Genomic DNA, 15,988 nt, shown 5'->3' with positions numbered 1-15,988 from the left:
TGAGCTATTCTGCTTTGTCACAGCGCACGATAGCTGTGAGTATCTGAGAAGTCGTATATCCACAGAGACGTATTATTATATTCGTCCCCTTGACTGCTGGCCATATTGCCAAAAAGGCAAATGCGACCCATAAATTATGTCCCGAGACGAGAAGAAAAGGCACAGCCACATGAGCGAAAAAAGCAATACAGTAAGTGGGGGATATTCAGATTCAGATTCAAATTCAAATTCGTATTCAGACTCACCCACCAAGTTACTCGTGGAGAACTGGGAACGGGATGGGCGGAGAGACGCCAGTGGTGGCATCGTAAAAACCTATTTTCGTAGCGATTGAAATGAATTTATGCGCGCGGCACAACATGTTTTGATACTCGGACAGTTTTACACCAATAACAACTAATTAAATGGCATAAATTGTATATTTATTGATCCATAAACGATCGTCTCGTCCTAGAAGTTTTCTATCTGGCTTTGAACCCAGAACCGAACTGCTGCACTCGCATTTTGACTTTCAGTTTGCGGATTCGGTACGCGTGGCGTGAAAGTATGCAGATCACATGGCATCTGTTATTTATGGGCACCCAATCAGTTTGCTAGGTTGAGTTCCTAAGGTATTCGTACACGTGGACAGCTATCGAACATTATATTCACTTGGGAATCAAGCTAGTTAATTCATTTGTAGAATACTTATTATCAAAATAAAATAATCAAAGGCCATCGGGACATCTATTGAAGCATAGCGAATTATTTAAATTTAAATATGCAAACGATGGACAATGATTAAAACTGAACAATATTAGAATGTTCTACAATCTAAAAAGGTAATAAAGTACCGGGGGAAGATTATCCTTAATATAAGAAAGGCGTGTGCAGAGGAGCGCGATCCTTTCAACAAAAGTGTGACATTCTTTGCATTTTTTATAAGCAGGCGTCTTAAAAAACTTTCACATTCTTCGTCTAGCCGGGCCGGCATTCGGCACGTTCTGCGCTGGGCAATAAAAACATTTAAGTGCTGGCATGCGGCTCGTTAAAAAATATCTTCAACTCGGATGTTTCAGCCAGCAAAGTCAAGGTGAGCGACACTGACCCCAGGCGCTCGACTTAATTACAGGTTAGCCGAAGGCATTAATCAATCACTTGGCCAATCGATCGAATTCGGACCGGATCCGTGCGGCCCCAGATTCACGGCAGCCGGAATGGAACCATTCAACGGCATTACGTGGAGCGCGTAGTGCAAACAATTGGTCCGCCCACCCAGCACACGGCGTAACCTCACCTTTGTTGAATTAACCTTAGCGCGTGTTTATCGGAGACCGAACTGCGGAATGGCAGCGGCGTCACATCCTGTCCACGTCCACAGCAAACAGCGCGAACTGGTCAAACAAACGCTGGACGGGAGCGTATTGTTTTCCACCGGCTCCGCTTCCATGGAAACCGTGACATTCAATGTCGAAGCAAATCATCTGAGTGACCTTCGCGAACAACACAGAGTAATTAGCCAAACAACCAGCGCGATATAAACACCAATAAATATTTTTTGAAATTCGAATAACAGATATTTACCATTAGTTGTAGGTGGCTTCTCCAGAAACGGATCCCCCGATTGTTTTGCAAATCGCACAGGCGGATTTTGTGCAGACTTGTTTGCCAAAATCTTCAGTGAACATGTGGCAGCGAAACTGGATTCCACTAGTTATGTTGAAAAATCGCTTTTAAAATAAACTCAGTTTACGGCACTATATATTTAGCATTTCATAGGTATACATAGGGTATTAACTGGTAAATACATATAAGTATCATTTGACAGTCGTATGCAATTAAATAGTATGTACAAAATCGTTTGACACTCACAAATGGCATCTGCACTTCAGTGGGGGATCATAATAGGGATAGCTACACAAATACACGTATGGTCTATGGTCTATTACAGATATAAAACAAACCTTAGCCATCTAATAATTGGTCGTGAGTGCGCCAAGGGCACTCCTTACATACATATCTCTAAGGTATATTTCTAGATAATTGCAGTAGTTTGTATCTCGACATATAAAGTAAGTAACGCGTAAATCACACATTATAGTACACTTATAGAACTTCTTATAGAAATACATTGAGAGTATTACGAAAATCATCGAGCGGAAGACTAGAAGGGTAACACTACTGGAAAGTTATCCGTTACGTGTTGTTTTTTGTTTTCATACCGGGATTCAATATCCTATAAATTCTTACTACTTAGTTTTACCAAAATTCATCTATATAAAGTTATACTTAATTTCAGTTCTGGGATTTTGCACTCGCAGAACAACAGAAAAAACCGTCGAGAAGTGACTTCTCTGCTCTACAAAAACGATCTTATAGATCCACAAATTCAAACCGTTTCCGTTTAGGACGATGATATACATCCCTGTTCCGCTCTCTAATTGGCCGATATCGTCTTATTTACACAGCAATTTCATAGTTTTTTTTTGTTTCTCAAACATTTTTGGAAAAATCCAGAGGTTATTTATGTATTCCGGTTTCTCTCCCTTTTGTTTGGATTTTCAGGGTGATTTCTTCGCTGGAGATTACTCTTACTCTACTGAAGCAGATCCAGTGCGTGCAGACTCTCCACGTCCGGATCAAAGTTGGCGTCGCAGGTGGAGAGCCAGTCCCACACCCGCCGCCGCACCATCGCCTGGTCGATGGGTATGTCCAGTCCGTAGGTGGACATCATCCGCTTGAAGCGCAGCTTGTTCTCATCCCCGGAGAGACGACCCTCCCGCTGGTTGAGGTAGATGCAGGAGTCCTGGTCGTGGTTGGTGGGCGAGATGAGGGTGGCCGACTTGGAGGTGGAGATGCGGCACTCCACCCAGCGGTCCTTCATGTACTTGGCCACCTCGGTGATCTTGCAGCGGTCCTCGGGATCGTGGCTCAGATACTTCCGGAAGCAGCGCATCAGACGGGGCGAGAAGCGCCGGAAGTTGTCCGGCACCTTGGTGGTCTTGCGCTGCTCGTACTTCATGAAGTTGGCATAGGACTGGTCCTTCACCCAATCGGCGGACTGCCACGGCGGATTGCCGGTGAGGATGTTGTACAGCAGGATGCCGAACTGCCAGGAATCGCTGACGGGCAGGCACTGGAACCGCTCGTTCTTGATCAGCTCCAGCTGCTCCGGCGGCACGCAACTGGTCCACGTGTGCTTCACCTTGTGCACCAGCAGACCCTTCTTCGTGGTGGCCCCGAAGTCGCACAGCTTCACTCGCGTGAAGTCCGGCGTGAAGACCAGTATGTTCTCGATCTTCAGGTCGCGGTGCACCAGGCTCTTGGAGTGCATGAAGCCGAGGGCGGAGCTCAGCTGCTCCGAGATCAGTTTGCAGGCGTTCTCGTGGAGCCCGTTGGGTCCGATGTTGGAGGCCAGATCGCCGTAGGGGGCGTGCTCCATGGCGAACACGTAGTAGTCCATTGTCTGGAAGGCCACCGCGTAGGCGCTCAGTATGTGGTGGTGATGCGACAGCTCGTAGTTGTAGTGGAACTCCTTCTGGAACTCCTTGATCGTGGTCAGCTCGGCGTGCACCGCCTTCAGCACCACCAGCGTGTTGGTGGGTCTGTGCCGGCACAGCAGGATCTTGGCGAAGCAGCCCTCGGCCAGCGTCTTCTCGATGTTGTACTGGTCGGCAAAGGTCATCAGCGGCAGCTCCACGTCCGGAATGAGGTGGATCTGCCCCCCATCGTTCTTGTCCGGCTTCTTGTAGATGCTGCTCCGGCGGCTCACGCTGGCCGCTCCCGGCACCTCCAGCCGCCCGGTGCTGGTGCTCGTCGGCGTCAGCGGTGTGCTGCATCGCTTCTGGTTGTTGTGGTTGGTGCAGGTGCTGCTGTTGTTGTTGCTGTTGCGGCTGTTGGTGCTCCCGCCGTCGCCGAAGGAGCGTCGCAGCCGGAAGGAGAATGAGCGTTTCTCTGCAAGATCAGGAAACAGAAAAAAACTTGTTTAATAATTTAGCAACTTGCTAAATAAACATAATATATTTACTAAACAAGCAAACCCAGTCTAACATCTGCGCGAGTAATGATTCCCTGGTCTAACACCGAAAGACATGGATAAGTAAACACTAAGCTAGGGAACCATTATATCATTACAGCATTATCATTAAAATTCAATGGAATCTCCGCCCATGGCAACACCTTATAGCTATGCACACCTCAACTGGACCAACCACAAATTAAACGCAGTGTTGTGTCACTTTGAGCATCATTAATTGGATTTAATTTTGGTCATTTGGCTCTTATGATTTACTGCCAGCGTTTGATGTGCTGCTCCGGTTGCTTTCATGTGTCCATTTGTTGTTCCACAATGCGAATTATTAATTTATCAGCCAGCGGAACATAGAAAAGCGTTTTACCGCCCTCCATAACGAGAAGGAGTCGCCCACGCCCAAGACTGAGAAATAGACGATGTCGTCGCCAAATTGTCTGTGACAAAGTTGGTGCAGAACTTGCGTAGATCGGCGGGCTGGGCTGGACTGCCTTCGATGTGAGTTATATAGATGGATATAGATAGGGATATATGCGGGCCGGCAGCAAAGACGTCAGCAGTTAGTCACTGCAGACCGACGATTGCTCCGATTTTTGGTATCCGCAATCTGCGTAGTGCCAGCCCCAACCTCCCACCTCCACTGGCTATCATTTATAGTCGGGGAAATCGGGAAATCGGGAAATCGCGAAAATCATTTGATTTGCAGCCGAATGGATGGGACACGGACAGACACATCATCCGCATATAGAATGCGTTAGCTGGAAAACCAAAACATTTATAGGGCGTGATGTGATTCTCTTGATTTTCTCACAGTTTTCGCGCGAATGCTTTTTGACACTACATTTTCATCAATTCTCGACGATCAAAATCGTATTTCATTTGGTGTCACTGGGCAGGCGGAGGATCGCCGAATTAGTAATTACATCAATTCGGGAATATTTCCCGCTAAGACAAATTACTACCAGACGCTGGCGGAAAATACTTTAAGCCCAGGCATGCGAGAAATGCATTTTTGGTCGAAAACTTATGAACGCCATTCAAGGTGGGTCCAAATATATGCATCTGTACGGCTGTGAAGACCAAGTATAAATAGTTACGGGACAGTTTGTAAAATTTGCCCGATTTAGAATATTAAATGAGCTGCTTAATTTCGCAAATCTATATGAAACAAGTCCTGACACTCATACAATTGGGTGAAAATAAGAATAATAACTCAAATAACGAAATGTTATGACTACTGTTTCAGCTAACTTTAATATGACTTGCACAGGAATTCGTATCTTATATCTTTCATCGAACGTTGGGGGAAATATATTTCTCTTGAATTATTTTAGCAGGAAGTGGAACATGTCATATTCAGTGTTCTGCACCTCATTAACCCCCAAAAAAAGCAGACCCATCAGTTTGGAGAGTGTCTAAGTTCTTGACAGCAGTTTCTATTTCCGTTCCAGAGGTAATTGGCTTGTGTCCAACCGCAAGAGATCTTTCAAAAACGATAACTAAGCTTTTGGGCCAGCCAGGAGATATGGGAAGACTAATTATAAATGGTTTCAAACCACCAAACAGACGAACGAAAGTCTCAGCGACCTGCGTGTGCCCATAAATCAAACTTTCACTTTCCTAACATACCATTCAGAGCATTCTGACCGCCTCCTGGCACACTCAATCCAAATGATATGGCCATTTCATCTTGATATTCTCATTGCGGCAGAAAACACTTTGCATGCCGAAAATAGCCGAACAAACAAATGAGCCAAAAAAGGGTCAGCAGGCATTCCCACAGATGCATTTCGGTGGGCTAAATATGCAGTGGAAGTCCGAATTTCCGTGAAAATCATCTGCCTCGCGGCCTCCGGCAAGGGGAGTCGTGTAAACAGTGGCTCAAAATAAACAAACATCCCTGTGGACGGTCGTCCCGAAGTGAAATGCGAAATGCAGTTGCAACAAAGGCGCCAGGAGACGCGCCTGCCAATGGAAATTATTTGGCAGCATTATAGCCGACCAGCCGATGCACTCAGCAAGCTGGGAATCATATATACAATCGTATCACTGGTAAGTGTAAAGATTCCTGCTTCCGATGAGTATTCCTATGCAACACGAAGCTTGGCAACAATGATAAATATACTGCTTAGCTACTATGATAATTAACTTGTTGCAGCAGCAATTGGTCATATTGTATATGACAATGCCTGGTTTAAAGATAAAGAAAGCGACTAAAGCTCTCAAGCACTCGAGGGCTTCCAGAGAATCGATACGCTCGCCGTGGGCAAAGAGCAGAGGAGATGAGCCCGGCATCCAACAGCATCGAACATCCAACTCTCGTATGAGTGACTGACAAAATGCCGTAGCCGTACCCCAATCCTCGTGCCCTCCCCCATCCCCAGCGGTCGACGGTCTCCACCAGCGACTGGTGTCCCGGTTCCCGCCTGCTTGGCAACCCGCCCGACACCGTGCGCGAGTTTGGGGGCATTGCTGACGTCAATCGGCAAGTCGTTGTCGGTCGGCGTGCCACATACAGGCACAGATATAGCCCCACTCTCGGCCGACGAGGCTGCCTGTGGGTCTCCATCGGATTGTAAGTTGCCTATTATTACAAAATAAACGCAAACACTTTTAGACCAGCCGTCTTTTAGTCCAGCGAGCCATGATGAATTGCCCGGGCCAGGCGTCGGCAGTCTGGAGACCACAAACCGGAGACCGGAGACGGGAGACGGGGGACCACAGACCACGGACTAGGGACTTGGGACCATCGACCGGACAATCCCCCCAGTTCAACCAGCCGTCCATATCGAGTGTTTAAAACAATTGATCCCATCTGATTGCCCAATCAACGCAACTGGTTCGCTTAGTGCCCCTCGCTTTGATGTGGGCGGAAAACTTAAGTTGATTTTCAGGACCTACGGCAACTCGGAAAAGTCGGAATGGCTTTTATGGCTTTTACGTGCCGCGTCTTTAGGGTTGGGGGACCTACGACAATCTGCTGCCGCGTCTCCGCGTCTTTCTCATGGAAAATTCAATCCAATTCTTTATATATCTGCGCACTTTTTTGTGTACTTGCACCTGTTTACAACAGCACTTGAAATTGGGTCAAGATAGTTCTATTACAATTTGGATTTTTTGTAGGTGCGTTGAGGTAGTTTTTCGGTTTTTCTCGCATTCATTTAGCCTGCTGCCCATTTCCGCTGAAGGTGGAAATCATTAATACAGGTGAAAAGGATTTATAATTTATAAATGAGCTAAAGGGAAGCCGTAAATCGCCAACATTTTGACTACTTAATGAATAATCCTATTACTTTGTATGAGCTGTTTTCGAAAAATCCTAATATTTATTTTAAGGCTTGTTCAACACTTGCTCACTCCCTGTCGAACAAGTTTTCGCAAGCAGAATATAATATAATATACAATTCAATAAAAATTAACGACTTGAAAGAAAATTTCCGCTGCGCCCACAGGCCAGACCAAAGGCAACAAAAACCAAAATAAACAAAAAGAAATAAAATTAAATACATATAGGTGTTTAATGTATACAGCGCAACAACAGAGCCCGAAATTAAATAAATAATATTAAGAGATCTTTTTTATGTCTGGATCCTACGTCTTAGGCATCGAATGAGTTTTGATACGAGAGCACCCGAATGATGCGAATTTTGTATATTTTCTTTTTTTATTTATAAAACACCTTTAAAACCGATCAATCCGCTTTCCCTATCTCTTGGCCACGGAGCATATTTATAGAAAAGTAGGCGTGTGCGCGCCCCTCCCCAGTCCACGAAATATTGATATATGGCAGCACTCTAGTGGACCACCAACCCGAGGCAGCTGCTCTCGGAGATTTGCGCACATGACCATCACGAGCGGCAGGTGGCAGGTGGCAAGTGGCAAGTGACGATGCAGAGGTGCTGGCCAGGACGAGAGGATCCAGGAGCAGACAGAGGGCTCCTTCAGAAACACCTTCGTGCCGAGTGGCGCTTGAGTGGTGAGTGGTCCGCATGGCAGGGCCGAGTTGGTATGAGTTGGTTGGCCCAAGAAGTGAGGTGGACTCTTCTGGGCAGTGCACAGTGAGTGCGGCAAGTCGCCGCCCACGGCACTGTTTCCATAATTTATTTTAATAGTTCCGCTTTTACGATTTATTTAATTTGCTCGCCTTTATTTCACATTATATCCGAGAGTAAAATGCTTATAAATAGCCTCCTGTGGAGCGAACAAATTTGTAATTACGCGCAAACGAAAATGAATGGAAATCAACAGCCTGAAAAAACTGGGCACATCGTGTAAAAAATTCATGTAGCTGACAGATCTCAAGGTAAGGTCAAGGCAAGTGCCTACGTAAAATCATTTATCAAAGCTCTAGTAGATCGAAGAAATCTTGCAAGAATGTTCCGAAATGAATAATGTGCAATGGAGCAGACCCCATAAATAATATCTGAATACTTATAAATAGTTGCCCCTGCCGAAGGTAAGGTGTACATATATGTATGTATATACTTAGATTACATAAATTAAGTTGGCCATTTAATGGGGGTCAGATCGCCGCGAGTGAGAAGGAGCCTATTGTGAAAATAATAAGACTGGCAAGAGGCTGCTGGCCAAACAATTGCTGTTTAATATCTCTCATGTGGTCTTGGGTTGTAATATGTGTTCGCGGAACACTGAAAACGCTCGTAAATAATTGTAAGTAATGCTAATAATAATATTTGCATTGCAAACTGAAAGAGCGAAATTCTGTCGGACGCAGCACCTGACGTCAACTTTAAGTTGCGATGAGTGAAATAATTAGTAGAGTTTTTTCCGCGTTGAGGAAGCGGATATTAGCAAAGGAAATCCACTGAATTGGTCTGCATAATTGTTCAGTGATTAATTGCCTGCCATTCGATTTGTTTATCCTTAAGGTAGAGCAATAAATTGCAGAGCAATAGGTTGCAAAAGATTAGGTGGCTTTAAACATCTTCTAGTGCATTTCATATTTGAAACACTAACAAGTGAATTTTATATCTCAATATGCAATCATCCCAATAAGTGGCCACATTATGATTGCAATTTTCCTGGGTAAACAGACAAATTGTCATTTTATGCACTCAAAAGTAGCATTTACTTAACACGAATAAACAGAGCAGTAAAATAAAAGTGGATGAACATTTTCTAGACGGGCGAGACAATAACAAAAACATTTCAAGAGAAAGCTCAATGGCGAAAATATCATCACGTGCATCTAGTATAAACAAAAAACAGCGTCTAGACTACGAGTAAACTGGTTAAAACTGACTTCTTTTGAAGTGGTTTTTGAACCATTGACCAGTGGATTGCTTATAAAATAATAAAATGTTCCCCTATTGTCAAATATGTGCAAAGACACAACGAGTTATAATATTCCTAGGAAAGGGACATTAATTAGAGAAATAATATGGATGTTCAATCGAAATATTCGTCAACGTTTTCGATTTTCGATTTTCGAAGACACACACATATGAAGCCCAATCTGCGTAAAATATTTTCCATTTATATAATAGACATTTATTGGCCCGACCAAATAGACGATTCATGTGATGTTTGAGCTGCAAAAGCGTAGCGAAAATTAATAATTTATTAAATACTACACACGTATACCCGTACGTATATTCACACGAATTAAAATATAAATGCTTTCTTCAGCGTCAGGAAAACAGAAAATGAGGAGAAAAGCATTCACCGTTTCCCCCACGCATTTAACTTCGCTTTCTCTTTTTTGAAAAAGCAATCGCACAATATTTTTGGACTCTGCCATTGTTTATACATTGTTTGTACATTGTAGCCCGACCTATACATGAACTAAGAATTATTTCATTTACTTTAGGTAGTAATTCAAATTCGGGGTGTCAAAGCGGAAGTTTGACACTTCAAAGAACCTTTGAGTTCTAGTTCAGTCTTTTTTTTATATAATTAGCATATTATATTTTCTAAAAAGTGAACTAATGTTACTGTCCTGGCAAAGTCTGTTGCGCTGGAAGCCACTGAAGGTGGAGGGACTGCGTCGAGCAGCCGACGGAATAAAGCCCCTGGAGACCATTGACTTGACCGCAATCGATGAGGAACAGCCAGTCATTAGACCCCTACCCGATGGGAACAATGGCCTCTACTTGTGCCCCATTTGCATGAGTGCTCTGGAGCAGCCGGTGACCACCATGTGCGGCCACGTCTTCTGCAAGAAATGCCTGACCACCGCCAAGATTCTATTCCATTTGTGCCCCATATGCAAGAAGTCCGTGAAGAAGTACATTCGCATATACACCTAATACTGAGGTGCCCTTGCGTTCAAATTCGTTATCGTTTATAAGTGTTATCAATGTGTATCTATAATGTTTGTGTTTCTAATATTGATACTAGAGGATCAGCCGCAGCAGACCCCTTATGTACCATCAAATCTTAAATGTGGTTATTATGAGTTTTTACAATTTTTGAGCACATATTTTTATTGCGTGTCAATGGGAAAAAGCGCGTCACAAACGCACGGAGCACAGACTCAGTGGGCCGAAAAGACCTGTGCAGTCCAACACAGATACAGATGGATGTATCTTCTGCGGGGAGCAGATATATACTTCATCTCTCGGTTAGCCATAATATTTCTAGCGCCGACAGCCGACAGCCGACGGCACGACCTTGTCCCACGGCTCAACGCGTAGAAAGCGAAAGAAGCGGACGGCAGAAGATGAAATGGGTATGATATAAACCACACCAGAGCACCGGGGACATGCCTCTTGGATGCATTATGAAGAGCATATTTTATTAAGAAATTATTTTCAAAATGCTAAAGTAATTAGAGTATAGTGGATAGTATAAAGTATAGTCTGCTTATAGACATTTTATTACTGCATGAATTTCGAAATTTGATTGGCTTTGTAAGTTTCATTAGCCCACTTAGTGCAAGTACAAAAACAGAACGTTTACCCACAGAACGAATACCGTATTTTCCCTTTTTCCAATTATCTCGAAAGGTTCATTGCACCTTCGCCTCTAATTGAACACAATCAACGAGATTTTGCAACCTCTCGCGAGAATTAATTGCACATTAACAATTTGGTGTTGAGAAAACACATCTTGAGGGCGCACAAGAAGCACTTGTCTTGCCCAAAATAGCCTAAACACATTACACCGAAGAAGACATCGCGCATACGCCGCGTGTGCCGCTGGGGCAATTAAAAATTCCGAAATCGTAAACAATGCTCAGTCGTGATGTGCGAAATGTGCATATTTTTGGATCATTTTTTAATATTTATTCTCACAACTCAGTCTGAAATGAAAAATGTAATGTTTCAAGACTATTGGACTCTTGCGAAAGCCAGATTAGGAGCCACAATGAACGATCATTGTGGCTATAACATTTCACTTTAAGGTATTTTTAAACATTTACCTTTCGCCTTACCATTTACATTTGACAGCCGTCAATGTTTCTGACACATTTTTCCAATTAGGGCGCATTGAATATGCGCACACTTTCCGCACCCTGCACTCACATGTTGCTTTTGTTTATTTGAGTGATATTGAAAAATCGTTTGGATTGCTCATGTTTGCCCGAGTTTGAATTTCACTCTCATCGATACAGATGTATTAAATGTTCTGTCTGTGGCCAAAATTCCTGAAGGCGGCAATTGGCTTCGCACTTCATTAATGATGCCCAACAAAACATGAGTACGGAAAAATTACGCATTTCAAAAGAAATATTGCCAACGGATTTTCCTGTGTGTACATTGTGCACAAAGATAGGTTGGTGGTTGGCTCTCGGGAAAATCAGCAGCATTGCAGTATTTGGCTAATTTGATTTCCGTTCCAATGCATTCGAATGCCGAAAGTCCGAAATCGAATCAATCAAAGCACTTCTTGCCGCCTGACTGATTTCAATCGTATAAATATTATATTTTGTATATTTATATCTGACCACCACGTGCTATTCATCGATTGAGAAGCAGATTTATTTTTTACGTACATGTTTTTGGCAGACAAATCTTTTTTAAATTGCTCTTAGTGAAATATAAATCTGATCCTAATTAAAAGTGATTTTTTCCTATCTGACCGATGCCAAACAAATTAGTTCAGCCTTAGAGATCTAATAGGCCACTGACGAAAGGGATGAGCACCCAAATTGATGGCTATCATCTAGTCTGCCTTGAAGGCAGCTCCATTCTATATCCACACGATTTTCTCAGACAGTCAGGCAGTTAACACACACACCACACACCCTACACGTAGTACATAAACAAAATGGAACACAGAGTTGAGTTGTTGTTCGAACCCAAAGTTGCATGCAAGTTGGATCGCAGATCGGAAAACAGAGCATCCAAAATGGAGGAAGAGGAGCCGCATCTAACGAAGCAGCTCAAGAAGCACTACGGGATTGAGGCAGAAGTTCTGGGGCTCCTTGTGCACCTGGAGATGCGTTATAAGGAATACTACAATCTATATCGTTGCGAAATGAAGGCCCAGAAGATACTGGTGGAACGGGTATGGCTGCTAACCCAACGATACCTGATCCTGATCAGTTCGGAGCAGAGCTGTCGGTACCCCGAGGTATACACCTTGTCCACCGAGGAGGCCATAATCAACGAGTACGAGGAGAAGTTGGAGGTGCTGCGAGCTTCGAAGTAAGTTGCATAGAACTTCCTTGCCGAAATTATTTACATTAAATGTTATACTCGTACACCCCCAGCAACAAAATGAAGAACTCCCTGATGGAAATCAATCAGCGGTGCAAGGAGTTCTATGCCGCCTACGAACGTCTGGACAAGACCCACGAGACGCCCTTCATCATGGGCGATCGCCATCATAGAAGCATCAGGTACCACAAGATCATGGCCGTCGACATATTCAACTACTTGTACGCAACAGTGCTGAAGCTCAAGTGCTTCATGCATCAGCTGGATCCCGTGAATCTGGAGAGTGTGGAGGAGTACCGAGACCTGCTCCAAAACGAATCCCTAATGGAGGAGTTCGAGGAGTATCTGAAAGACCACTTTGTGTACTGCAAGTGCATATACCCGATCCAAACCTGCCCCATCTTGAAGCTGAAGTGTTCCCACCAAAACATAGCAAATTTAAAGTATGTCAGTCGCATTTAATCAAGCCAAAACGAGCAATAAATAGAAGCCCTAAATGAAATTCGATTTATTGGGTAGTGATGGCTGCCTATACAACTAATCAATATTAATGAACATCCCATTAACATTTGTGGGGCTCTGTTCCCAATAAAGAGAAGCCCCAAACTAAGCTCATATTTCGGACAGAAGGAGGGTGCAGCTCCTCCAAATGGTGCTCGAGTGCCTGCAAATTGAATCCGGACAGGACAAGCAGTGGAACCGACCACCCGGAAAATCTTCGGGGTGGCAACCGCTGCAGGCGATGCCAAGGGGGCGATGGGCTTGGTTAGCTTGGATTGGGAGCTGGACACTTACTTGTCGTTTTGCATCCTCTGTGCTTTCTTTAAAAGTCAAGTACTTCAGATGTCACGCTTAATAAAAAGTCAACGGAGTGCAGGAGTGCGACTAAATATTAGATGAAATCTGCTTGAAAATACTGTGTTTCAAATCCATAATATTTTGATATTTTATATTTGTCTAGAAGTAAAACCGAAATCCTCGAAGAAGACTCGATTTACATTATTTTCGATAATACGCTCTTTGATAGCCATTTAAATCATAAAATCCCTTACACAAAAGAAAAGCTCAAGTACTTTTATATCCCTCAATATCCACTCAAAATGCAGCCCTGTCTACTAATGTAAAAAAAAGAACCTGATGGAGACAGAGAAGATTTGAGCTAATCTGCAAAAAAGTGAAAGTGAAGTCAGGGCCCACAGACATTGCGAAAGTGACCTTTATTTTGTCGCTACACTGTCATGGGCGTAATGTGTTGCAGGGTCACTTCTGTTATCAATGGTTTTATTCACCCCTGAACTTTCAGCAGCGCCAGCAGGAAAACTGGCTCGAGGATGTTTCACGAGCTGAGCTGAAGCGTGTTAAATGCGATTCGGTCAGACACAAGTCACATCCCGAGGATGGCATTCAAAAGGACCGCAGGTGGCACTTGAGCATGCAACTGTCGTGTGGGGCTCATCACAATGAACCCATTGAGGCAGAAGGACCCAACTCTGCCCACCGAGATGGCAATCAGAGCGCATTTGTGGGCGCCCCCTAAAGGATGGTGGTTTTTGAATTGTAGGGCCTTCGCGCCCAAGGATACCAAGGATACGAAAGCCACCTGGCTAATGACCGGCTGCCACAGCCGCATATGTATGCTCATTTCAACGTGGGGGAAGAAAATCAGAGGCTCGTGCGTCATTCGATTATGGTTTTAGGGTCTATCCCCAGCCGCCTAGTTTATTTTACACATTTTTGATAAACAAAATTCATGACATTTTAGCGGGCAGACCATGTTTATGATAATGACGTCGTTGTCATTTGTCGCTTGCTGTTCTTTTCTTTTCCCTCTTTATATACACATATCAATTTTTCTTTTTGGGCTGGTGTTGAAAGCAGGTTCGTATTCCATGTGGGCTGTGTGGGTTTATTTTTAGCCAGGATAATTGAAAAGTAAGCAGAAAATGGAAATGAACGAGGCGTTGGCAAGGGGATGGACTTCCACATCCTATTTGATTGAAATGAATCTCGTCAGTGTTGCGTGAGCGCTCTGAAAAGGATGATTTACATAAACACAGTGTTGGGTCACCACTGAGCTCGACTCGTGTGCAGTTGTCCTGGGCAAATAAAGGGTAATCGGAATGGACGACAGCAACTGTTGGATAACCCCTGGCAATTACCGCACTCAAATGAAGAACTATTCCGAGAAACAAATGTCTTTTTCGGGAGCGGTAGGAAAATGAGAGGTTCCAGGAAAAGTACGATGTCAACCAGATAGAGAGGAAAGGTCTTTTAATGATAGTCTGGGATCAGCAAACCATTTATAATTAATTTAAGCAGAGCAATTAGACCAAATGAACTCATGGCTGGAATACATTTGAATTGGAATCAGGAGCAAACATGACATATATTAATTATAGCTCGGCAAATATACATGTATGGTTAAATATATTCAAATTTCATGATGATAACTACTGAGTTGGGTTGTAGAGTAAGTAGATTAATTATAGTTTAGAAACCCGAAAACAACTTCAAACTTATGGAGAAGCAATAGGGTGAGAGATGGATTTACTCACCGATAGTGCCCATTTCTGACGATTGGTTTTCCCTGATCAGTAATCCCAAATCCTTAATCCTCTCTTGCACTTTTTGAGCACGACTATTGAAAGCCGTTAGTAACCGATTTTAGAAAGTGTCTTCTTGGCCAAACAAAACGACAAAAAAGCTGCGATCTCACTTGGAAAGTCACATTGCAATAGGCGAAAATCGCTGGTAATTGACTAGTTTTCGGTAAACAATAGATTTTGCGCTTTGTTTTTGTTTCGCAATTTCCAGCGCGAGGTGGAAATTCAAGGTTGCTTCACAATTAGAAATAAGTTGGCAGAACAAGATGAATGGGGTATTTTAGTTGACTTGTTTTCTCGTCGCGATTTTCTTTTTCTTGTTCCGAACGGATACTAAGTAGCGGGCAGTATAGGCGCAAAGAATATACGGGCAAACGGGAAAAATACACAAAACACAAGCAGCGAAAGACGCGACAGAAATCAACGCAGAAATCACGGCACTTTCACGTCCGCACGCCAGGAGTTTTCCGTTATGAATGATTTTCCATTTCCCAGACAGTTCGGTTTTTATATTTGCATGGAAAACCGAGAGCCGAAGGCGCTCGTCGGCAACCTAAGCTTTTAAGCTCTTAAGGAATACTACTCGCAATTTGTTTCACTTTGATGCACAAATAATACGCTATAGGTGTCTGAAGCAAATATAATTTCCAGCCTGTTTTTTTTTTTTAACGAATATATATGTTTATGTGTGTATATGTTTGTTTCAGAATACACATACTATTTGTGAAACATCTATTTTTTTATTGGTAATA

General features: G+C 43.5%; 3 protein-coding genes across 3 annotated transcripts; 2 read left to right on the top strand and 1 right to left on the bottom strand.

Annotated features, from left to right (window-relative positions):
• Positions 1–1,723: 1,723 nt before the first annotated feature.
• Positions 1,724–15,972, bottom strand: LOC6542794 (serine/threonine-protein kinase meng-po). Its single transcript, XM_001970029.3, has 2 exons — positions 15,189–15,972; positions 1,724–3,933 (listed from the first exon to the last, which is right to left on the bottom strand). The coding sequence occupies exons 1-2, from the start codon at positions 15,199–15,201 to the stop codon at positions 2,576–2,578; spliced, it is 1,371 nt and encodes a 456-aa protein (XP_001970065.1). The 5' UTR covers positions 15,202–15,972; the 3' UTR covers positions 1,724–2,575.
• LOC113564127 (E3 ubiquitin-protein ligase RNF4) lies at positions 9,952–10,375 on the top strand. The gene has a single exon (XM_026979336.1). The coding sequence runs from the start codon at positions 9,958–9,960 to the stop codon at positions 10,276–10,278; it is 321 nt and encodes a 106-aa protein (XP_026835137.1). The 5' UTR covers positions 9,952–9,957; the 3' UTR covers positions 10,279–10,375.
• Positions 12,123–13,129, top strand: LOC6541135. The gene is made up of 2 exons (XM_001970030.3): positions 12,123–12,621; positions 12,687–13,129. The coding sequence occupies exons 1-2, from the start codon at positions 12,242–12,244 to the stop codon at positions 13,093–13,095; spliced, it is 789 nt and encodes a 262-aa protein (XP_001970066.1). The 5' UTR covers positions 12,123–12,241; the 3' UTR covers positions 13,096–13,129.
• Positions 15,973–15,988: the final 16 nt, after the last annotated feature.

Source organism: Drosophila erecta, unplaced genomic scaffold, assembly GCF_003286155.1.
Source record: "Drosophila erecta strain 14021-0224.00,06,07 unplaced genomic scaffold, DereRS2 tig00000055-arrow-pilon, whole genome shotgun sequence".
Classification (NCBI taxonomy): Eukaryota; Metazoa; Arthropoda; class Insecta; order Diptera; family Drosophilidae; genus Drosophila; species Drosophila erecta.
The sequence above is the reverse complement of the archived record's forward strand: the minus strand, read 5'-3'. Positions and strand labels throughout refer to the sequence as shown.

Bases quoted from the DNA above. Each gene is read 5' to 3' on its own strand.
- LOC113564127 (XM_026979336.1), top strand. From the start codon at position 9,958: ATGTTACTGTCCTGGCAAAGTCTGTTGCGCTGGAAGCCACTGAAGGTG.
- LOC6541135 (XM_001970030.3), top strand. From the start codon at position 12,242: ATGGAACACAGAGTTGAGTTGTTGTTCGAACCCAAAGTTGCATGCAAG. The intron at 12,622-12,686 runs GTAAGTTGCATA...GTACACCCCCAG, and splicing joins GAGGTGCTGCGAGCTTCGAA to CAACAAAATGAAGAACTCCC.